General features: G+C 43.7%; 1 protein-coding gene across 1 annotated transcript in view; it reads left to right on the forward strand.

Annotated features, from left to right (window-relative positions):
- Nucleotides 1-3,685: 3,685 nt before the first annotated feature.
- The window catches only part of CTNNAL1 (catenin alpha like 1), a 321,643-nt gene continuing 303,926 nt past the window's right edge, over nt 3,686-21,402 (forward strand). The window contains exon 1 of the mRNA XM_075314887.1: nt 3,686-3,976. Coding sequence (XP_075171002.1) covers nt 3,851-3,976 — 126 coding nt within the window. The 5' untranslated portion in view covers nt 3,686-3,850. The remainder of the gene's footprint in view (nt 3,977-21,402) is intronic.

Raw genomic sequence — 21,402 nt, forward strand, 5'->3', positions numbered from 1 at the left:
GCTCTAGGTTGATTCCTGGCTGAGGACACTTGGAGGCGGCTACAAGGTGATTGCTGGCTGACGACACTCGGAGTCAGCTCTGGGGTGACAGCTAGCTGAGGCCGCTTGGAGGTGGTTTCGGGGTGATTGCCGACTGAGGCCACTCGGAGGTGATTGCCAGCTGAAGTAGCTCAGAGACGGCTCCAGGGTGATTGCCAGCTTAGGCTCCTCGGAGCTGGCACCGGGGTGATTGCCGACTGAGGACACTCACAACCAGCTCCTGAGTGATTGCCTGCTGAGGACACTCGGAGCCGGCTCTAAGTTGATTCCCGGTTGAGGACATGTGGAAGCGGCTACAGGGTGATTGCTGGCTGAGGACACTCGGAGCCAACTCTGCGGTGACAGCCAGCTGAGGCCACTTGGAGATGGATTTGGGGTGATAGCCGGCTGAGGCCACTCGGAGGCAGCTCTGGGGTGATTGCCAGCTGAACAAATTCGGAGACGGCTCATAGGTAATTGCTGGCTGAGGACACTCGCTCGAAGCCAGCTCTGTGGTGGTTGCCAGCTGAGTACACCTGGAGCAGGTGTGACGCCCTGGCCTATCAGGCCTATTCTGCACAGTATCCACCCTCCTTGCTTAACGGATCCCAGTCCTCAGGTGTTGTTGACAGCTAGTCCAAAAAAAATCCTAGGAACACTTCCCACTTGAACCTACCAGATACACCATTGGGGGGCCTGAAGGGAATAGGGCCGCCCACATGGGGGTTGGTGAGGAGAAAGCGAGGACAGTGACAGTTGAGCAAGAGAGTTGAGACAGTGGAGAGTGAAGGAAGTGAAGTGACTCTCTGCGAGGGAGAGGTCACAGAGCAGGGCTCCTGAGTACTAGGTGGCAGACGTTGAGCCTGGTAGGAGCTGGAACCTAGGTTGCAGGGGACAGTGTCAAGGGGCACGGACTGCCGAGGAGGGCAGCCGGCGGCCTTGAGTTATAACTGTAAATGCAAACAGTTGCACACTGAAAAAAGCCAAAAATTTACCAGGGAAAATATGGCACTGCATGACTGCAAAAGAGAGATATTTAGTTTATGTATTGGCCAATGCATGTAAGCCCGGAGACTAACGGCAAGGTATATCTCTGTAATCCGGGAACCTAACTTAAATGCCACTATCTAGGTTAAAAACATCCTTATCTGGGCAAAATGCCACTATTTGGACTACAAACCTCCATGTATGGGCTGCTAGGCTCCTGCTACAATGGTTATGAACACAGCCAGGTCTTAGGGCGGAGTGCTCAGTCAGAAAAAGACTCACTAGAAATATCAAAAAACTGACCCGCACATCCAACAAATGTGAACAGGTGCTAACTGAAAAAACATAGTAACTATAAATGCAAACAGTTGCACACTGAAAAAAGCCAAAAATTTACCAGGGAAAATATGGCACTGCATTACAAAAGAGAGATATTTAGTTTATGTATTGGCCAATGCATGTAAGCCCAGAGACCAACGGCAAGGTATGAGGTTGAGTTATAACTGGGCAGGGGCCAGGGTACGACGGGGTACGTGGACCCCAGGCCGGAAAGTAGCTTCACGCGTTCCGGTAGTTTTACCCGACGGTGGTGAAGACTTCAAGTGTCATCCCTAACCCGCTCCAAAATCGGGGGTACTAGCGCACCGATGGGATAGGACTTTCCCACTACAGTCCAAAGAAATCCTACGCGTGAACCCTGAGAGCAAGCTCACTCCGTTAGCCATACGGGTGAGCGGGACCCGGAGAATTTCATACCAAGGGGTCCAAGTGAGACTAAAAAGTGCCAGGGATAGGGTCACAGACCAACAACAACACCGAGGGCACGGATCCAGACCTACTCCCCGTGGACTACGGTGGTGCTCGGAACTTTGGTTTACAAGCTGTCGGTGTGGTTATTCTAGGACTGAGTACGTTGGAAACCCCCTCTGCACCTATCCCCCAATGGCACCCAAACTCCACCATCCAACACCAACGGGCCCCGGGACACCAACCCCCTACACACGGAGGGGTTAAACATCAGGTTGCCACACCATCGTCACCGGGCTCCCCAACGGCAGCGGTGGTCCCTCACATTACCACGCACCGTGGGTGGCGTCACAAACGTTCCAAAATCGGCCTGTACATATCTCCCCCCCTCCTTTTAATCGAGTGGCCATGCGACCCCCGGGTCCGGAGACCCCTCGAGCCACCGCGGATCCGGATACGAGCGGTGGCAGCAGTAGACCGGCTGCTTGCCCGGGGGCGGTACACATGTTCCTGAGTTATTGCCGGGTGAGGAAACTTGGAGACGGCTCCGAGGTAATTGCTGGCTGAGGACACTCATAGATGACTCCTAGGCAATTGCCGGCTGAGGACACTCACTCAAAGCCAGCTCTGAGATGCATTGCCAGCTGAGTACACTTGGAGCCGGTTCTAGGTTGATTGCCACCTGATGACACTTGGAGGTGGCTACAGGGGGATTGCTGGCTGAGGACACTCGAAGGCGGATCCAGGTTGATTCCTGCATGGGGACACTTGGAGGTTGCTACAGGGTGATTGATTGCTGCCTGAGGACACTGGGAGCAGTCTCCGGGGTGATTGCCGGCTGAGGACACTTGGGAGCCGGTTCTAGGCTCATTGCCGGCTGAGGACACTCGGAGCAGGCTTTAGGCTCATTGCCGGCTGAGGACACTCGGAGCAGGCTTTAGGCTCATTGCCGGCTGAGGACACTTGGAGCCGGCTCCAGGCTCATTGCCAGCTGAGGACACTTTTAGCCGGTTCTAGGTTGATTGTCGCCTGATGACACTTGGAGGTGGCTACAGGGTGATTGCTGGCTGAGGACACTCGAAGCCGGATCCAGGTTGATTCCTGCATGAGGACACTTGGAGGTGGCTACAGGGTGATTGATTGCTGGCTGAGGACACTGGGAGCCGGCTCCAGGCTCATTGCCAGCTGAGGACACTTGGAGCTGGTTCTAGACTCATTGCCGGCTGAGGACACTCGGAGCAGGCTCCAGGCTCATTGCCGGCTGAGGACACTCGGAGCAGGCTCCAGGCTCATTGCCGGCTGAGGACACTCGGAGCAGGCTCCAGGCTCATTGCCGGCTGAGGACACTCGGAGCAGGCTCCAGGCTCATTGCCGGCTGAGGACACTCGGAGCAGGCTCCAGGCTCATTGCCGGCTGAGGACACTCGGAGCAGGCTCCAGGCTCATTGCCGGCTGAGGACACTCGGAGCAGGCTCCAGGCTCATTGCCGGCTGAGGACACTCGGAGCAGGCTCCAGGCTCATTGCCGGCTGAGGACACTCGGAGCAGGCTCCGGGCTCATTGCCGGCTGAGGACACTCGGAGACGGCTCCAGGGTCACTGCCAGCTGAGGACACTTGGAGCAGGCTCCAGGCTCATTGCCGGCTGAGGACACTCGGAGCAGGCTTCAGGCTCATTGCCGGCTGAGGACACTCGGAGCACGCTCCGGGCTCATTGCCGGCTGAGGACACTCGGAGACGGCTCCAGGGTCACTGCCGGCTGAGGACACTTGGAGCAGGCTGCAGTTTTACGGCCGGATGCAGACACTCGGAGCCGGCTCTGTGTTTGCTCACCTAGGAGTCTGAGAAGAATGAGAAGTTGCCGGCGCTCAGTCCGTTCTCCCGGGGCGGGGATACAGGCGGGGCTGTGGCGGCAGGCGGGGTGAGGGCGGGGGGCGCCTCCGCAGCGTGGCTCTGTGGCGGGGATAGCTCTAGTCCTGGACTTGTAGTTTGGAGCGGCTCTTCATTCTTGAGGAGCTCTGCTGAGCCGGACGTCCCCGGGAGCTGTACGGACACAGTGACTGCAGAGCGGGAGGACAACATACGGACTGCCGGCCTCCAGAATGGCTACTTCACCGTGCAGCAGCAGCGGGGTCTCCTCGTCCTCCTCCTCGGGCTTCAGCATGGACAGTGGACTGGAAATCAAAACCAAATCTGTGGAGCAGACGCTGGTCCCCCTCATATCGCAGGTATTGTGCCCTCTGCACGGAGCCGGGAAAGTCTCTGCTCATTGTGTCCTGCACAGAGGACTCCATAGGCTGATGTGTGAGAAGGAATGGGCTCTGCACTGCCCCTGTATACAGCTGTGTAACATGGTGTATATAGTCAGTCTCCTGTATACAGCTGTGTATATAGTCAGTCTCCTGTATACAGCTGTGTAACATGGTGTGTATAGTCTCCTGTATACAGCTGTGTAACGTGGTGTATATAGTCTCCTGTATACAGCTGTGTAACATGGTGTGTATAGTCTCCTGTATACAGCTGTGTAACGTGGTGTATATAGTCTCCTGTATACAGCTGTGTAACGTGGTGTATATAGTCAGTCTCCTGTATACAGCTGTGTAACATGGTATATACAGTCTCCTGTATACAGCTGTATAACATGGTATATATAGTCTCCTGTATACAGCTGTGTAACGTGGTGTATACAGTCTCCTGTATACAGCTGTGTAACATGGTGTGTATAGTCTCCTGTATACAGCTGTGTAACGTGGTGTATATAGTCAGTCTCCTGTATACAGCTGTGTAACATGGTGTATATAGTCAGTCTCCTGTATACAGCTGTGTAACATGGTATATACAGTCTCCTGTATACAGCTGTATAACATGGTATATATAGTCTCCTGTATACAGCTGTGTAACGTGGTATATACAGTCTCCTGTATACAGCTGTGTAACGTGGTATATACAGTCTCCTGTATACAGCTGTGTAACGTGGTGTATACAGTCTCCTGTATACAGCTGTGTAACATGGTATATACTGTCTCCTGTATACAGCTGTATAACATGGTGTATATAGTCTCCTGTATACAGCTGTGTAACATGGTGTATATAGTCTCCTGTATACAGCTGTGTAACATGGTATATACAGTCTCCTGTATACAGCTGTATAACATGGTATATATATAGTCTCCTGTATACAGCTGTGTAACGTGGTGTATACAGTCTCCTGTATACAACTGTGTAACATGGTATATACTGTCTCCTGTATACAGCTGTATAACATGGTGTATATAGTCAGTCTCCTGTATACAGCTGTGTAATATGGTGTATATAGTCAGTCTCCTGTATACAGCTGTGTAACATGGTGTATATAGTCAGTCTCCTGTATACAGCTGTGTAACATGGTATATACAGTCTCCTGTATACAGCTGTGTAACATGGTATATACTGTCTCCTGTATACAGCTGTATAACATGGTGTATACAGTCTCCTGTATACAGCTGTGTAACATGGTATATACTGTCTCCTGTATACAGCTGTATAACATGGTGTATATAGTCTCCTGTATACAGCTGTGTAACATGGTGTATATAGTCTCCTGTATACAGCTGTGTAACATGGTATATACAGTCTCCTGTATACAGCTGTGTAACATGGTATATATAGTCTCCTGTATACAGCTGTGTAACGTGGTATATACTGTCTCCTGTATACAGCTGTATAACATGGTGTATATAGTCTCCTGTATACAGCTGTGTAACATGGTGTATATAGTCTCCTGTATACAGCTGTATAACATGGTGTATATAGTCAGTCTCCCGTATACAGCTGTATAACATGGTGTATATAGTCTCCTGTATACAGCTGTATAACATGGTGTATATAGTCTCCTGTATACAGCTGTATAACATGGTGTATATAGTCAGTCTCCCGTATACAGCTGTATAACATGGTGTATATAGTCTCCCGTATACAGCTGTATAACATGGTGTATATAGTCTCCTGTATACAGCTGTATAACATGGTGTATATAGTCAGTCTCCCGTATACAGCTGTATAACATGGTATATACAGTCTCCCGTATACAGCTGTATAACATGGTATATACAGTCTCCTGTATACAGCTGTATAACATGGTATATACAGTCTCCTGTATACAGCTGTATAACATGGTATATACAGTCTCCTGTATACAGCTGTATAACATGGTATATACAGTCTCCTGTATACAGCTGTATAACATGGTATATACAGTCTCCTGTATACAGCTGTATAACATGGTATATACAGTCTCCTGTATACAGCTGTATAACATGGTATATACAGTCTCCTGTATACAGTTGTATAACCCGGTATATACAGTCAGTCTCCTGTATACAGCTGTGTAGCATGGTATATACTGTCTCCTGTATACAGCTGTATAACATGGTGTATATAGTCAGTCTTCTGTATACAGCTGTATAACATGGTATATACAGTCTCCTGTATACAGTTGTATAACCTGGTATATACAGTCAGTCTCCTGTATACATCTGTATAACATGGTATATACAGTCTCCTGTATACAGCTGTATAACATGGTATATACAGTCACCTGTATACAGTTGTATAACCTGGTATATACAGTCAGTCTCCTGTATACATCTGTATAACATGGTATATACAGTCTCCTGTATACAGCTGTATAACATGGTATATACAGTCTCCTGTATACAGCTGTATAACATGGTATATACAGTCTCCTGTATACAGCTGTATAACATGGTGTATATAGTCAGTCTCCTGTATACAGCTGTATAACATGGTATATACAGTCTCCTGTATACAGCTGTATAACATGGTATATACAGTCTCCTGTATACAGCTGTATAACATGGTATATACAGTCTCCTGTATACAGCTGTATAACATGGTATATACAGTCTCCTGTATACAGCTGTATAACATGGTATATACAGTCTCCTGTATACAGCTGTATAACATGGTATATACAGTCTCCTGTATACAGCTGTATAACATGGTATATACAGTCTCCTGTATACAGTTGTATAACCTGGTATATACAGTCAGTCTCCTGTATACAGCTGTGTAGCATGGTATATACTGTCTCCTGTATACAGCTGTATAACATGGTGTATATAGTCAGTCTTCTGTATACAGCTGTATAACATGGTATATACAGTCTCCTGTATACAGTTGTATAACCTGGTATATACAGTCAGTCTCCTGTATACATCTGTATAACATGGTATATACAGTCTCCTGTATACAGCTGTATAACATGGTATATACAGTCACCTGTATACAGTTGTATAACCTGGTATATACAGTCAGTCTCCTGTATACAGCTGTGTAGCATGGTATATACTGTCTCCTGTATACAGCTGTATAACATGGTGTATATAGTCAGTCTTCTGTATACAGCTGTATAACATGGTATATACAGTCTCCTGTATACAGTTGTATAACCTGGTATATACAGTCAGTCTCCTGTATACATCTGTATAACATGGTATATACAGTCTCCTGTATACAGCTGTATAACATGGTATATACAGTCACCTGTATACAGTTGTATAACCTGGTATATACAGTCAGTCTCCTGTATACATCTGTATAACATGGTATATACAGTCTCCTGTATACAGCTGTATAACATGGTATATACAGTCTCCTGTATACAGCTGTATAACATGGTATATACAGTCTCCTGTATACAGCTGTATAACATGGTGTATATAGTCAGTCTCCTGTATACAGCTGTATAACATGGTATATACAGTCTCCTGTATACAGCTGTATAACATGGTGTATATAGTCAGTCTCCTGTATACAGCTGTATAACATGGTATATACAGTCTCCTGTATACAGTTGTATAACCTGGTATATACAGTCAGTCTCCTGTATACAGCTGTATAACCTGGTGTATACAGCTGTGTAACGTGGTGTATACAGTCTCCTGTATACAGCTGTGTGTATCATGGGGATATTACTTTATGACATAAATATGATTCCCCATAGGTCCCGTTATAAAGGAGTGTATCCATGTAATATTCTGTGTAGTATGGGGCTGATACCATGTGACTTGCATAGAATTTACTGTCAGTTATCAGCTGTTTATATATGTATTCCTATGTGTGCCATGATGATACTACTCTACAACGGACATCGGACCCAAAGTCCCCTGTTATACAGCTTTTTATATACCGTATGTATTATGTTGGTTGTATACTGATATTCATAGAATAGGCAGCCAGCCCCCTGTTAGCCACATATGGGTAGCATGGTGACGGCATTGTATAACACACATCAGGATCACTTGTCACTTATGTGTACTATGGTGATGTTACAGTATGACCTACATAGTATACAGTCAGTGGTATACAGCTGTATATGTGTACTATGGTGATGTTACAGTATGACATACATAGTATACAGCTCTATATGTGTAGTAGATGTTTACAGTATGACATGCATAATACTGTGTGTATATGAGTAGTAGGTGATTGTACAGTATGACAGTATATACAGTCATTCCCCTGTTATGCAGTTTTATATGTATAGGACGGTGATGACATTATATAACACACAGGATCTCTAATCAGCCCCATTCTACAGTTGTAGATGTTTAGGATGGTGATGTTACAGTATGACATACATAGTGTACAGTCAGTCCCCTGTTATACAGCTGTATATGAGTAGGATGGTAATGTTACAGTATGCCATAGTATATTGTCCGTCCCCTGTTATAGAGCTCTTTATGTGTAGTAGGTGATGTTGCAGTATGACATTATATACGCAGTCAGTCCCGTTACACAGCTATATACCGATGTTTAGTAGGTGATGTTACAGTCAGTCCCCTGTTATTCTTTTATGTGTACGATGATGTTACAAGTTACAGTATGTCATAGTATAATGTCAGTGCCCTGTTATACAGCTGCATATGTGATGTTACAGTATATAATCAGTCCCCTGTTATACAGCTGTAGATGTGCAGTATGGTGATGTTACGGTATGTCATACATAGTATACCGTCAGTCCCCTGTTGTACAGCGGTGTTAGTATAGTATGGTAATGTTACAGTATGCCATTCATAGTATATAGTCAGTCCCCTGTAATACAGCTGTAGGTGATGTTACAGTATGACATAAATAGTATACAGTCAGTGACCTGTTATACAGCTGTGTAATAGTGTTATTACAGTATGACAGTATATACAGTCAGTGACCTGTTATACAGCTGGATGTGTGCAGTATAGTGATGTTACAGTATGACGTAGTATACTCGGTGTTATACAGCTGTGCGTGTGCAGTATAGTGATGTTACAGTATGACGTAGTATACTCAGTGTTATACAGCTGTGCGTGTGCAGTATAGTGATGTTACAGTATGACGTAGTATACTCAGTGTTATACAGCTGTATGTGTGCAGTATAGTGATGTTACAGTATGACGTAGTATACTCAGTGTTATACAGCTGTGCGTGTGCAGTATAGTGATGTTACAGTATGACGTAGTATACTCAGTGTTATACAGCTGTGCGTGTGCAGTATAGTGATGTTACAGTATGACGTAGTATACTCAGTGTTATACAGCTGTATGTGTGCAGTATAGTGATGTTACAGTATGACGTAGTATACTCAGTGTTATACAGCTGTGCGTGTGCAGTATAGTGATGTTACAGTATGATGTAGTATACTCGGTGTTATACAGCTGTGCGTGTGCAGTATAGTGATGTTACAGTATGACGTAGTATACTCAGTGTTATACAGCTGTATGTGTGCAGTATAGTGATGTTACAGTATGACGTAGTATACTCAGTGTTATACAGCTGTGCGTGTGCAGTATAGTGATGTTACAGTATGACGTAGTATACTCAGTGTTATACAGCTGTGCGTGTGCAGTATAGTGATGTTACAGTATGATGTAGTATACTCAGTGTTATACAGCTGTATGTGTGCAGTATAGTGATGTTACAGTATGACGTAGTATACTCAGTGTTATACAGCTGTATGTGTGCAGTATAGTGGTGTTACAGTATGATGTAGTATACTCAGTGTTATACAGCTGTATGTGTGCAGTATAGTGGTGTTACAGTATGACGTAGTATACTCTGTGTTATACAGCTGTATGTGTGCAGTATAGTGATGTTACAGTATGACGTAGTATACTCTGTGTTATACAGCTGTATGTGTGCAGTATAGTGATGTTACAGTATGACGTAGTATACTCAGTGTTATACAGCTGTATGTGTGCAGTATAGTGATGTTACAGTATGACGTAGTATACTCAGTGTTATACAGCTGTATGTGTGCAGTATAGTGATGTTACAGTATGATGTAGTATACTCAGTGTTATACAGCTGTATGTGTGCAGTATAGTGATGTTACAGTATGATGTAGTATACTCAGTGTTATACAGCTGTATGTGTGCAGTATAGTGATGTTACAGTATGACGTAGTATACTCAGTGTTATACAGCTGTACGTGTGCAGTATAGTGATGTTACAGTATGACGTAGTATACTCTGTGTTATACAGCTGTATGTGTGCAGTATAGTGATGTTACAGTATGACGTAGTATACTCAGTGTTATACAGCTGGATGTGTGCAGTATAGTGATGTTACAGTATGACGTAGTATACTCGGTGTTATACAGCTGTATGTGTGCAGTATAGTGATGTTACAGTATGACGTAGTATACTCAGTGTTATACAGCTGTATGTGTGCAGTATAGTGGTGTTACAGTATGATGTAGTATACTCAGTGTTATACAGCTGTATGTGTGCAGTATAGTGGTGTTACAGTATGACGTAGTATACTCTGTGTTATACAGCTGTATGTGTGCAGTATAGTGATGTTACAGTATGACGTAGTATACTCTGTGTTATACAGCTGTATGTGTGCAGTATAGTGATGTTACAGTATGACGTAGTATACTCAGTGTTATACAGCTGTATGTGTGCAGTATAGTGATGTTACAGTATGACGTAGTATACTCAGTGTTATACAGCTGTATGTGTGCAGTATAGTGATGTTACAGTATGATGTAGTATACTCAGTGTTATACAGCTGTATGTGTGCAGTATAGTGATGTTACAGTATGATGTAGTATACTCAGTGTTATACAGCTGTATGTGTGCAGTATAGTGATGTTACAGTATGACGTAGTATACTCAGTGTTATACAGCTGTACGTGTGCAGTATAGTGATGTTACAGTATGACGTAGTATACTCTGTGTTATACAGCTGTATGTGTGCAGTATAGTGATGTTACAGTATGACGTAGTATACTCAGTGTTATACAGCTGGATGTGTGCAGTATAGTGATGTTACAGTATGACGTAGTATACTCGGTGTTATACAGCTGTATGTGTGCAGTATAGTGATGTTACAGTATGACGTAGTATACTCAGTGTTATACAGCTGTATGTGTGCAGTATAGTGATGTTACAGTATGACGTAGTATACTCAGTGTTATACAGCTGTATGTGTGCAGTATAGTGATGTTACAGTATGACGTAGTATACTCAGTGTTATACAGCTGTATGTGTGCAGTATAGTGGTGTTACAGTATGACGTAGTATACTCAGTGTTATACAGCTGTATGTGTGCAGTATAGTGATGTTACAGTATGACGTAGTATACTCGGTGTTATACAGCTGTATGTGTGCAGTATAGTGATGTTACAGTATGACGTAGTATACTCAGTGTTATACAGCTGTATGTGTGCAGTATAGTGATGTTACAGTATGACGTAGTATACTCAGTGTTATACAGCTGTACGTGTGTAGTGCTGTGGGGAGCTGTGTGGGTGTATAACATACATGGTCTCTATTTACTAGCCACATGGACTCGGCAGTTTCTTCTGTACATTCCATACCGCATATGAGAGGTTCTGCAGAGATACCAGAGGGTTTTGAAGTCTTGGATAAAGTGAGGGTTACGTGACATTATGGAATACAGTGTCACCGCTTCTATAGAATCTGAAGCAGACGACGGCTGCAGTGTGGTGCCCTATGGTGAGACGACCACGCTCCCATCAGCCAGTGTCCAACAAACAACAAGCAGGCCCTTATTTTGGCAGCAGCACAATTGACCTATGATGTATGTGGTCCAAGCCTAATGTTATGGCCTTTGTAATAATAGGGCAAAGTCTGCTCCTCGGGTGGGTTCCTGCCCAGCTTTAAGAGACCACACACCATGTGCATTACCCTCATACCTTATCTTCATATCATCCCCACAATGCACTTAAGAACATCAAGTGATCAGTAAGGCCATGATCCCATAAACGTTGCATATTTACACTGCGCCTGTGATTTCATGAAAGCTGTTGAATTTAGTGGTTTTTAGGTGTTTTTTTTTCCTATAGGCTTCTATGTGGACCCTGAAAACACATGTAAAAATCATAGTTGCTTTGTGTTTCTCCTCAAAAAAGAAAAGCTGTCTTATATCTGCACCAAATACTTATAGAAAAATGGAAAACACAAAGAGCTGTAATGTTTACTTATCTCCTATGGCCCAGCATAGTATAAAACATTCCATGCGGAGTATGGCCGAGCATTATAGATTTAATTTCTTAGGAATTGTGCAATCTCTCCATTGTTCTCACGTTATCTCTAATAATGACTGTGTCCTCATTTCCTGACATAGGAGGGATGCAGAAAAATAGTTATTAGCAGTCTAGCCAATTGTTTACGCAGTAATGTGATTGCAAGTGAAATGTTTGTTTACTAAGGATCTAGTGTTATGTAATAATTGATCAGACAACAGTGTTAACTTAATGACTGTGATACCTGGTTGTAACTATATTGTATAAATGTCTGGTAACAGGACCACTTCTGCCACTCACACCTATGTGATGAACAGTGGTCCCCGATCTGCCTGTTTAGGGGCCATTGGTCGCTTCCCGATAGACAATAAATGTAGACGTAGCCCCGTTCTTTACATAGATGTGCGTCCCAGAGGATGGACTGACATAATATAAATCTACAGAATATGCCATAAAGGGTTATCTCCATCTCTGACATTAGTGGTATAAGCTTTGGATATGCCCTTTTATGTCTGGTAGAGGAAGCCCCACCTCTGACCTGCTCCTGTCTAGAGAATGGGGGTCCCCCGACCCGTCTCACAATTGCTGTCAGTGGTATGTAGTCACACATTTGTGGCTATCTCCGTTGGCTTCTGTAGGAGTTTTGTAAATAGCCGGCTGTTTTTGAGAAAGTTTTCAAAGAAGTTATTAGAGGTCAACGATTGTACGTTCACCCATTGTTTTCACAGCGGTCACCAGATAAGGCTTCAGGGTGCCCATTTTCTTTTAGAGATTTGTGGAACTATATAAAGAACATGGGTTCTTGAGTTGAACAACCTAGAGGTTGAGCCTGCATTTATGGCTTATCCACATGACCTGCCTCAAGTGTCTGATAGGTGCAGGTGTCTGAAAAAATCTCTGAGATGGGGAAAAACACTCTGTTTTTAAACCTTTGTATTATCCAGCCATTTTACCAGCAAACTTAGAGACTGCGGAAAGCACCATTATTCTTGAGGAAAGTTGTAACACTCTTTCTGAACTAATTTTGGGAGAAAATTAAAATTCTTGTGCCCTTTCAACTAGTGATGAGTCACCACCAAATATACAGAAGCAATGTCCACGATGAACGGGGGAGGAGGCACGCTCGGGTGCTTGGTACTTGTAATGAGCAGCTGGATACTTAGATGAGAGCGACTCGAGTACCAGAGTATAATGGAAGTCAATAGGGGATGCAAGCATTTTTATGGGACATGTTCAGGAAAAATGCTGGAGTTCCCCATTGACTTTCGTTATACTTGGCAATCGAGTGTCCTATCTGAATGTCCCACCTTCTCCTTACAAGTACCGTACACCAGAGCATGGTAGTGCTCGCTCATCACTAGTCGTTACGAGTACCGAGCACCTGAGCATGGTAGTGCTCGCTCATCACTAGTTACAAGTACCGAGCATAGTAGTTCTAGCCTCTAGCCTCATCACTAGTCCTTATGAGTACCGAACACCTGAGCATGGTAGTGCTTCTTCATCATTAGTCGTTACAAGTACAGAGCATGGTAGTGCTCACTCATCACTAGTTACAAGTACCGAGCACCCAATCATGGTAGTTTTTGCTCATCACTAGTCATTACAAGTACAGAGCACCTGAGCATGGTAGTGCTTCCTCATCACAACTCATTACGAGTACCGAGCACCTGAGCATGGTAGTGCTCACTCATCGCTAGTTACAAGTACCGAGCACCCAATCATGGTAGTTTTTGCTCATCACTAGTCATTACAAGTACCGAGTACCTGAGCATAGTAGTGCTTCCTCATTACGAGTACCTGAGCATGGTAGTGCTTCCTCATTACGAGTACCGTGCACCTGAGCATAATAGTGCTCCCTCATCACTAGCTACAAGCACCGAGCATAGTAGTGCTTGCTCATCACTAGTCGTTTCGAGTACTGAGCATAGTAGTGCTCACTCATCACTAGTCATTATGAGTACAGAGCACCCGAGCATGATGGTGCTCGCTCATCACTAGTCATTACAAGTACAGAGCACCAGAGCATGGTAGTGCTTGCTCATCACTAGTCATTACGAGTACCGAGCACCTGAGCATGGTAGTGCTTGCTCATCACTAGTCATTACGAGTACCGAGCACCTGAGCATGGTAGTGCTCGCTCATCACTAGTCATTACAAGTACTGAGCACCCGAGCAGGATAGTGCTTCCTCGTCACTAGTCATTACAAGTACAGAGCACCAGAGCATGGTAGTGCTTGCTCATCACTAGTCATTACGAGTACCGAGCACCTGAGCATGGTAGTGCTCGCTCATCACTAGTCATTACGAGTACCGAGCACCTGAGCATGGTAGTGCTCGCTCATCACTAGTCATTACGAGTACCGAGCACCTGAGCATGGTAGTGCTCGCTCATCACTAGTCATTACGAGTACCGAGCACCTGAGCATGGTAGTGCTCGCTCATCACTAGTCGTTACGAGTACCGAGCACCTGAGCATGGTAGTGCTCGCTCATCACTAGTCATTACGAGTACCGAGCACCTGAGCATGGTAGTGCTCGCTCATCACTAGTCGTTACGAGTACCGAGCACCTGAGCATGGTAGTGCTCGCTCATCACTAGTCGTTACAAGTACTGAGCACCCGAGCATGGTAGTGCTCGCTCATCACTAGTCACTAGTCATTACAAGTACTGAGCACCAGAGCATGGTAGTGCTCACTCTTTACTATTTTCATCTCGCACTTATGTAATGTGAGGGAAATGTGGCTTAGTTAATGTTTTCATTAAGAACGGAATAGTTGGCAGTGTTGTGAAGAATAGCTTCCTTGTAGCTGGAGCTTGTAATAAAAATGCATATTTCCTACTAAAATCTTGCATAAAGCTTTTATTACTGAACTATCTTGCAGTTAAATCTCTCAGTAATGGACTTTAAATTCCCTTCAGGACAAGGGTTGCCTGGAAAAAGTGTTGTGGATCTGTAGGGTGTGAGAGCACTTTGTGCTGGAGCCGCTTTTCTGAGGAAATCTGTTTAGCACGTTCACACACTTGTAGCCGTCACATCCTCGGTCTTGTGTCTGAGACGAGACACAACCTATAAACTGGGGATGGCTGACCCTCGCTTATAAATGGAACCAGGGCTCCGCATGAGTATTTAGGCTACTGCACCCAAAATAGCAAAGAGGGACGTGATAAATTTAAAGCCTTCTTACCACCTTGTATAGGTATATTTCTATTTGTTACTTCAGTTATAGATATAATCAGGACTTTGTGGAAACTGGCTCTTTTAATTCCAAGCCATTTAGAGGAAATGAAAGTGAAGAAACCCTTCCTTCCTGCAGTGGCGTTATACCCTGAAACATTGTATCACTCCTTCTCAGGAAGGTTTATTGACTTCTAAAGTAGTTGGATCAACTTTATAACTGGTTTGTAGCTCCGATCAGCACTATTTGTAAAATATAATTCTTTCATATGATCTCATACCTAGTTGAGCTGTAGCCCAAGTGCACATCATTGTACAGATGTCACTTCTTTATCCTATATATGTTGTGTTGTACAGGGTATGTATAGTCCAAATTTCAGTATGGTTGACCATCTCGTTTATAAGTTACAGCAATTTCTCAGTGTAGAGTAGCGAGTGAATCGCCTTGTACCATGATTTCATGATAAGCGTCTATGTAGGTAGAATCCTGTTCTAGTGCTGTTCAGTGGTAATACTGCCCTGTGCCGTAAACCTGAGTGTTATTGGTGACCTGCTGTCTGACCGCTATTGAAAAGACATAACCGACATGATCAGCACTATGCTGACATCCCAAAAGATAACATCAGTTTGGCAGTGGTCAATCCTTGTTGTTAATTACATCAGGCTTCGGCCTGAGGACTTACGAATCCTTATTGGGCAGATTCATAATAAAGCGTCCATAAAAATCCTATAGGCTGATACGTTACCTGATGGCAGGAATTCTCATAAAATTAAACAACCTCTACTCACCTGCTAACTAGTAAGTCCGATGCCACTTTGGTGAGTGGCTTTTGACCAGCTTTATATGAACCACGCTCCCTTTGTTACAATTGTTGAGCTATGTCACACTGTAATGTCAGATATTGTTTGTCCATGTGTCCTGGTAAAGAAATCCATTGACGCCTAAATCTATTGACACCTTTACATCTTCTATCTCCTTCTGCTTTTCAGAGAAATCTATATTTTACTTAATATGCAAATATCCCCTGCCCCCTGTTCTAATCACGCCTTCCAGCGTCTTCATCTTCTATCGCCGCCGCATCTGTCGGTGTTCTCCACTTTGTGACTTGCCGGCTTCTCCAGTGTTTCATGGAGTTAGTTCGCCGGAGGTCACAACTCAATACAAGTCTATGAGAGCCTTGTTCTGGCTTTCATACAGCTTGTGATCTTACTTCTGACTTTTGGCCAGTCAGAAAGTGCAGTCACAAGATGGCGCCATGGGACTGGAGCGGATGAAGCCACCAGAAGGTGAGTTTTTAAAGAAGGCAGGGGACATGCATGTAAAGCACCACTTCAGTGGTACAGTAAAAAAAACCCCGCTGGAGTGGTGCTTTAAGTAAAATGAGTGGATTAGGCCGGTTTCGCACATCCGGCATTTCGCCAGATTGGATCCGGCACACTCCAGTACAATGGCATCGCGGCAAGCTCTGGTCACATGCTGTCATGTGACTGGAGCTTGCCGCAATGCCATTGTACTGTATTGCACTGTACTGGAGTGTGACGGATCCAGCAAAACGGTGAAATGCTGGATTTGTGAAACCGGCCTTAGATGCTGAAAACATTTGTCTGTTGAATCTGTTCCCCTGGTTGTATGTTATGGGTTAACTCTTGATCCATTTTGTGCAGTACTTGTATAAATGTATAGTTTTTAATATAACTGTGATGTCAAATTGCTATGTTAGGGAAAAAAAATAACGGATTGTGGTGCATCTTAGGCTGGGGCTAAACAGCATGTCCATGAGTGACTCAGAAGAGTTTTGCAAGCTAAATTATTTGTGCAATATGTCTGCGACTTGTTGTCACATAGTTTGTTGGTTTTTTTTTTTAGAACTTTGATTGTTTTTTTTTTTTCTTAAAAAAACAAAAAACAAACAACGTAGTCATAGACAAGTTAAATGTGACCTGCCTTGTACTTGGAATTGCAAGTAGCAATGCGACACCTAAGTACAGTAATCACTAGATGTGCTGTCACAGTGCTGCAGCGTGATCTTTAGGCTCTGTGTGATTGTGCATGCTGAGTATTTGCTGCACCAAATTTCTATCTTCTGACAGAAAAACACAACAAAAAGTTTTTAATAATAAAGTTAGAGTTTTGTGAAAGACTTATTATTTTTACTGATGGCAAAATATCATCAATCATTGCAGTTATTAAATAGCGCTAAACAAATGCAAATAGGAAGGCCTTGTATAACAGCACAAACTCCTAGTTACCGGAAATATGACCTCATGGTCTAGTGGTAGTTTTATTAAGGGTATCTTAGTGTGTGTGTGTGTGTGTGTGTGTGTGTGTGTGTGTGTGTGTGTGTGTGTGTGCGCCTACTGATATTATTCTGCTTTCTTTTTAATGTTAGATGCAATGTCAAAAGTAAAACAACTCTGGCAGTAAGTTTAGTTTCCAGGTGTTCCGGTCGAAATTTGGAGATTTAAACTGGCTATTGTAGACAACAGAGTAATTTGCTGGTCTCCTCATAAACATGCATACATAGTATTACTAAGCCTGCTGTGGTAGGACTTACATCTTGCAGCCAATCTACTACTATGGTTTTCGTCGTATGCCCAAATAGAGAAGAAAGCATAGGTTCTACCCATCATTCAACCTCCTAAATATGAATGTGCTTACAGGGAATCTGTTAGTAGGATAAACCCTCCTAAGCAGTCTGTATGGGCATGTAGGTCACAGGAAGCTCAATAAAATGATCTCTTCGATCACGTCTTATTCAAGAGAAATCGACATTTTTTTTCTTATATGTAAATGAGATGTTAAGATCTATGGGCAGGACACATCTGCATGAGAATCTGCCTTCAGTGCTTATTTTAAATTAAAGGAGGCTTTAAGAGTGTGAGACATGTAATGACTGACAATCTGCTCTTGTCATACACCGCTCTGCAGTGAGAGCAGAACTAACACAGTAGAGCAGAAGTGAATGCTGTCCCATTACAAACACATTTACACTGCAGGTGTCCTCTCCTAGCGTTTCAGCTTCCATCTCACAGGCTGCCAATGTGCGGAAAGGTGGCAGTACAGCAGAGCTGACAGCGCTGCAGATGTGTTTCCAATAAGACAAGTTTCATGTTTGCTTCACTGTGTTGGTTATAATCGGGCACAGGTCTGTAGCAGAGCTGCCAGCACTATGAGATATCAACTGTAACTGCAAATGTGATTGTAAGGAGACAAACTTCACTTCTGCCGCCCTGTGTTGGCGCTGCCGCCCTGTGTTGGCGCTGCCGCCCTGTTGATCTTATTGCAGCACTTGTGATGATGACAGTCATTAGATATCACACTGGTAACTCCCTCTTTTATATAAAATAAGCTCTGGAGGCCGCTTCTCATGCAGATCTGTGTCCAACTCATAGACCTTAACTGCTCATTTACATATAAGGAAAATGTGGATTTCTCTGGAATAAAACATCGGATCGCCGATATTAAGGTATCACTTTATTCTGCATCCTATGACATACATGGCCATGGCTTAGGAGGGATGATCCTACTCCCAGATTCCCTTTAAATCCATAGGATTTTATTTTAAATATTGTATTTCTCCGTACATCAGTAACCAGGTGGTGTTTCTATTTTGCAGTAGGGACAATGTAAAATGTAACATAAATTACAGTCCTCAGCAACTTCTGGTGGTTATTTTGCCAGTGTCATTACTTTCATAAATTGCCCAGCTCTATAGATTTTGTAATGGAGGAAACGTTTTGGCCTATTTGAAGCCAAATTCAGGACTAGAAGTAGAAATCTCGCTATTGTATTCTGCGTTTAGTATACACTCCTGGATATAGTGTAAAAAACAAACTTTAAGATACTGCATGTGTGACGTTGGATGTGATTATTTACAGTTAGGTCCAGAAATATTTGGACAGTGACACAATTTTCGCGAGTTGGGCTCTGCATGCCACCACATTGGATTTGAAATGAAACCTCTACAACAGAATTCAAGTGCAGATTGTAACGTTTAATTTGAAGGTTTGAACAATAATATCTGATAGAAATTGTAGGAATTGTACACATTTCTTTACAAACACTCCACATTTTAGGAGGTCAAAAGTAATTGGACAAATAAACCAAACCCAAACAAAATATTTTTATTTTCAATATTTTGTTGCGAATCCTTTGGAGGCAATCACTGCCTTAAGTCTGGAACCCATGGACATCACCAAATGCTGGGTTTCCTCCTTCTTAATGCTTTGCCAGGCCTTTACAGCCGCAGCCTTCAGGTCTTGCTTGTTTGTGGGTCTTTCCGTCTTAAGTCTGGATTTGAGCAAGTGAAATGCATGCTCAATTGGGTTAAGATCTGGTGATTGACTTGGCCATTGCAGAATGTTCCACTTTTTTGCACTCATGAACTCCTGGGTAGCTTTGGCTGTATGCTTGGGGTCATTGTCCATCTGTACTATGAAGCGCCGTCCGATCAACTTTGCGGCATTTGGCTGAATCTGGGCTGAAAGTATATCCCTGTATACTTCAGAATTCATCCGGCTACTCTTGTCTGCTGTTATGTCATCAATAAACACAAGTGACCCAGTGCCATTGAAAGCCATGCATGCCCATGCCATCACGTTGCCTCCACCATGTTTTACAGAGGATGTGGTGTGCCTTGGATCATGTGCCGTTCCCTTTCTTCTCCAAACTTTTTTCTTCCCATCATTCTGGTACAGGTTGATCTTTGTCTCATCTGTCCATAGAATACTTTTCCAGAACTGAGCTGGCTTCATGAGGTGTTTTTCAGCAAATTTAACTCTGGCCTGTCTATTTTTGGAATTGATGAATGGTTTGTATCTAGATGTGAACCCTTTGTATTTACTTTCATGGAGTCTTCTCTTTACTGTTGACTTAGAGACAGATACACCTACTTCACTGAGAGTGTTCTGGACTTCAGTTGATGTTGTGAACGGGTTCTTCTTCACCAAAGAAAGTATGTGGTGATCATCCACCACTGTTGTCATCCGTGGACGCCCAGGCTTTTTTGAGTTCCCAAGCTCACCAGTCAATTCCTTTTTTCTCAGAATGTACCCGACTGTTGATTTTGCTACTCCAAGCATGTCTGCTATCTCTCTGATGGATTTTTTCTTTTTTTTCAGCCTCAGGATGTTCTGCTTCACCTCAATTGAGAGTTCCTTAGACCGCATGTTGTCTGGTCACAGCAACAGCTTCCAAATGCAAAACCACACACCTGTAATCAACCCCAGACCTTTTAACTACTTCATTGATTACAGGTTAACGAGGGAGACGCCTTCAGAGTTAATTGCAGCCCTTAGAGTCCCTTGTCCAATTACTTTTGGTCCCTTGAAAAAGAGGAGGCTATGCATTACAGAGCTATGATTCCTAAACCCTTTCTCCGATTTGGATGTGAAAACTCTCATATTGCAGCTGGGAGTGTGCACTTTCAGCCCATATTATATATATAATTGTATTTCTGAACATGTTTTTGTAAACAGCTAAAATAACAAAACTTGTGTCACTGTCCAAATATTTCTGGCCCTGACTGTAGTTCCTTCTGTTGTGTCTAATATCCCATAATAAGGTGTGTGATTATACAATCATATTGTCTTTATTGGTCACTGCTCAGTTGAGGTCTGTAGTTTGTAGCTTTGATTTCCCACAATACAGCAGTTGTATAAGGTATCCCTAGCTATTCATTCGGTCACAGGACACAAAGTTTACCCTGAGCCATCGGTCATGACTGACACTTGTATATTGTGGAGCTATATCACAGTAATGGTTACAACTTGTCCATGAAGAGTTATGGCCACCTCTGCGGTCACCGGATCGTCTCGCTGCTCCGTCTGATAGTGTAGCATTATTATTTAGAGTTCCCAAAGCTGACCCCTGTTCCATGTCTGTAATTCATAGCCTTCTTACCTTCGGATCGGTCTCCTGATTGGATCGTGTATTTCCTTCTGTGCAT

This window comes from Anomaloglossus baeobatrachus, chromosome 6 (assembly GCF_048569485.1).
Source record: "Anomaloglossus baeobatrachus isolate aAnoBae1 chromosome 6, aAnoBae1.hap1, whole genome shotgun sequence".
Taxonomy (NCBI): Eukaryota; Metazoa; Chordata; class Amphibia; order Anura; family Aromobatidae; genus Anomaloglossus; species Anomaloglossus baeobatrachus.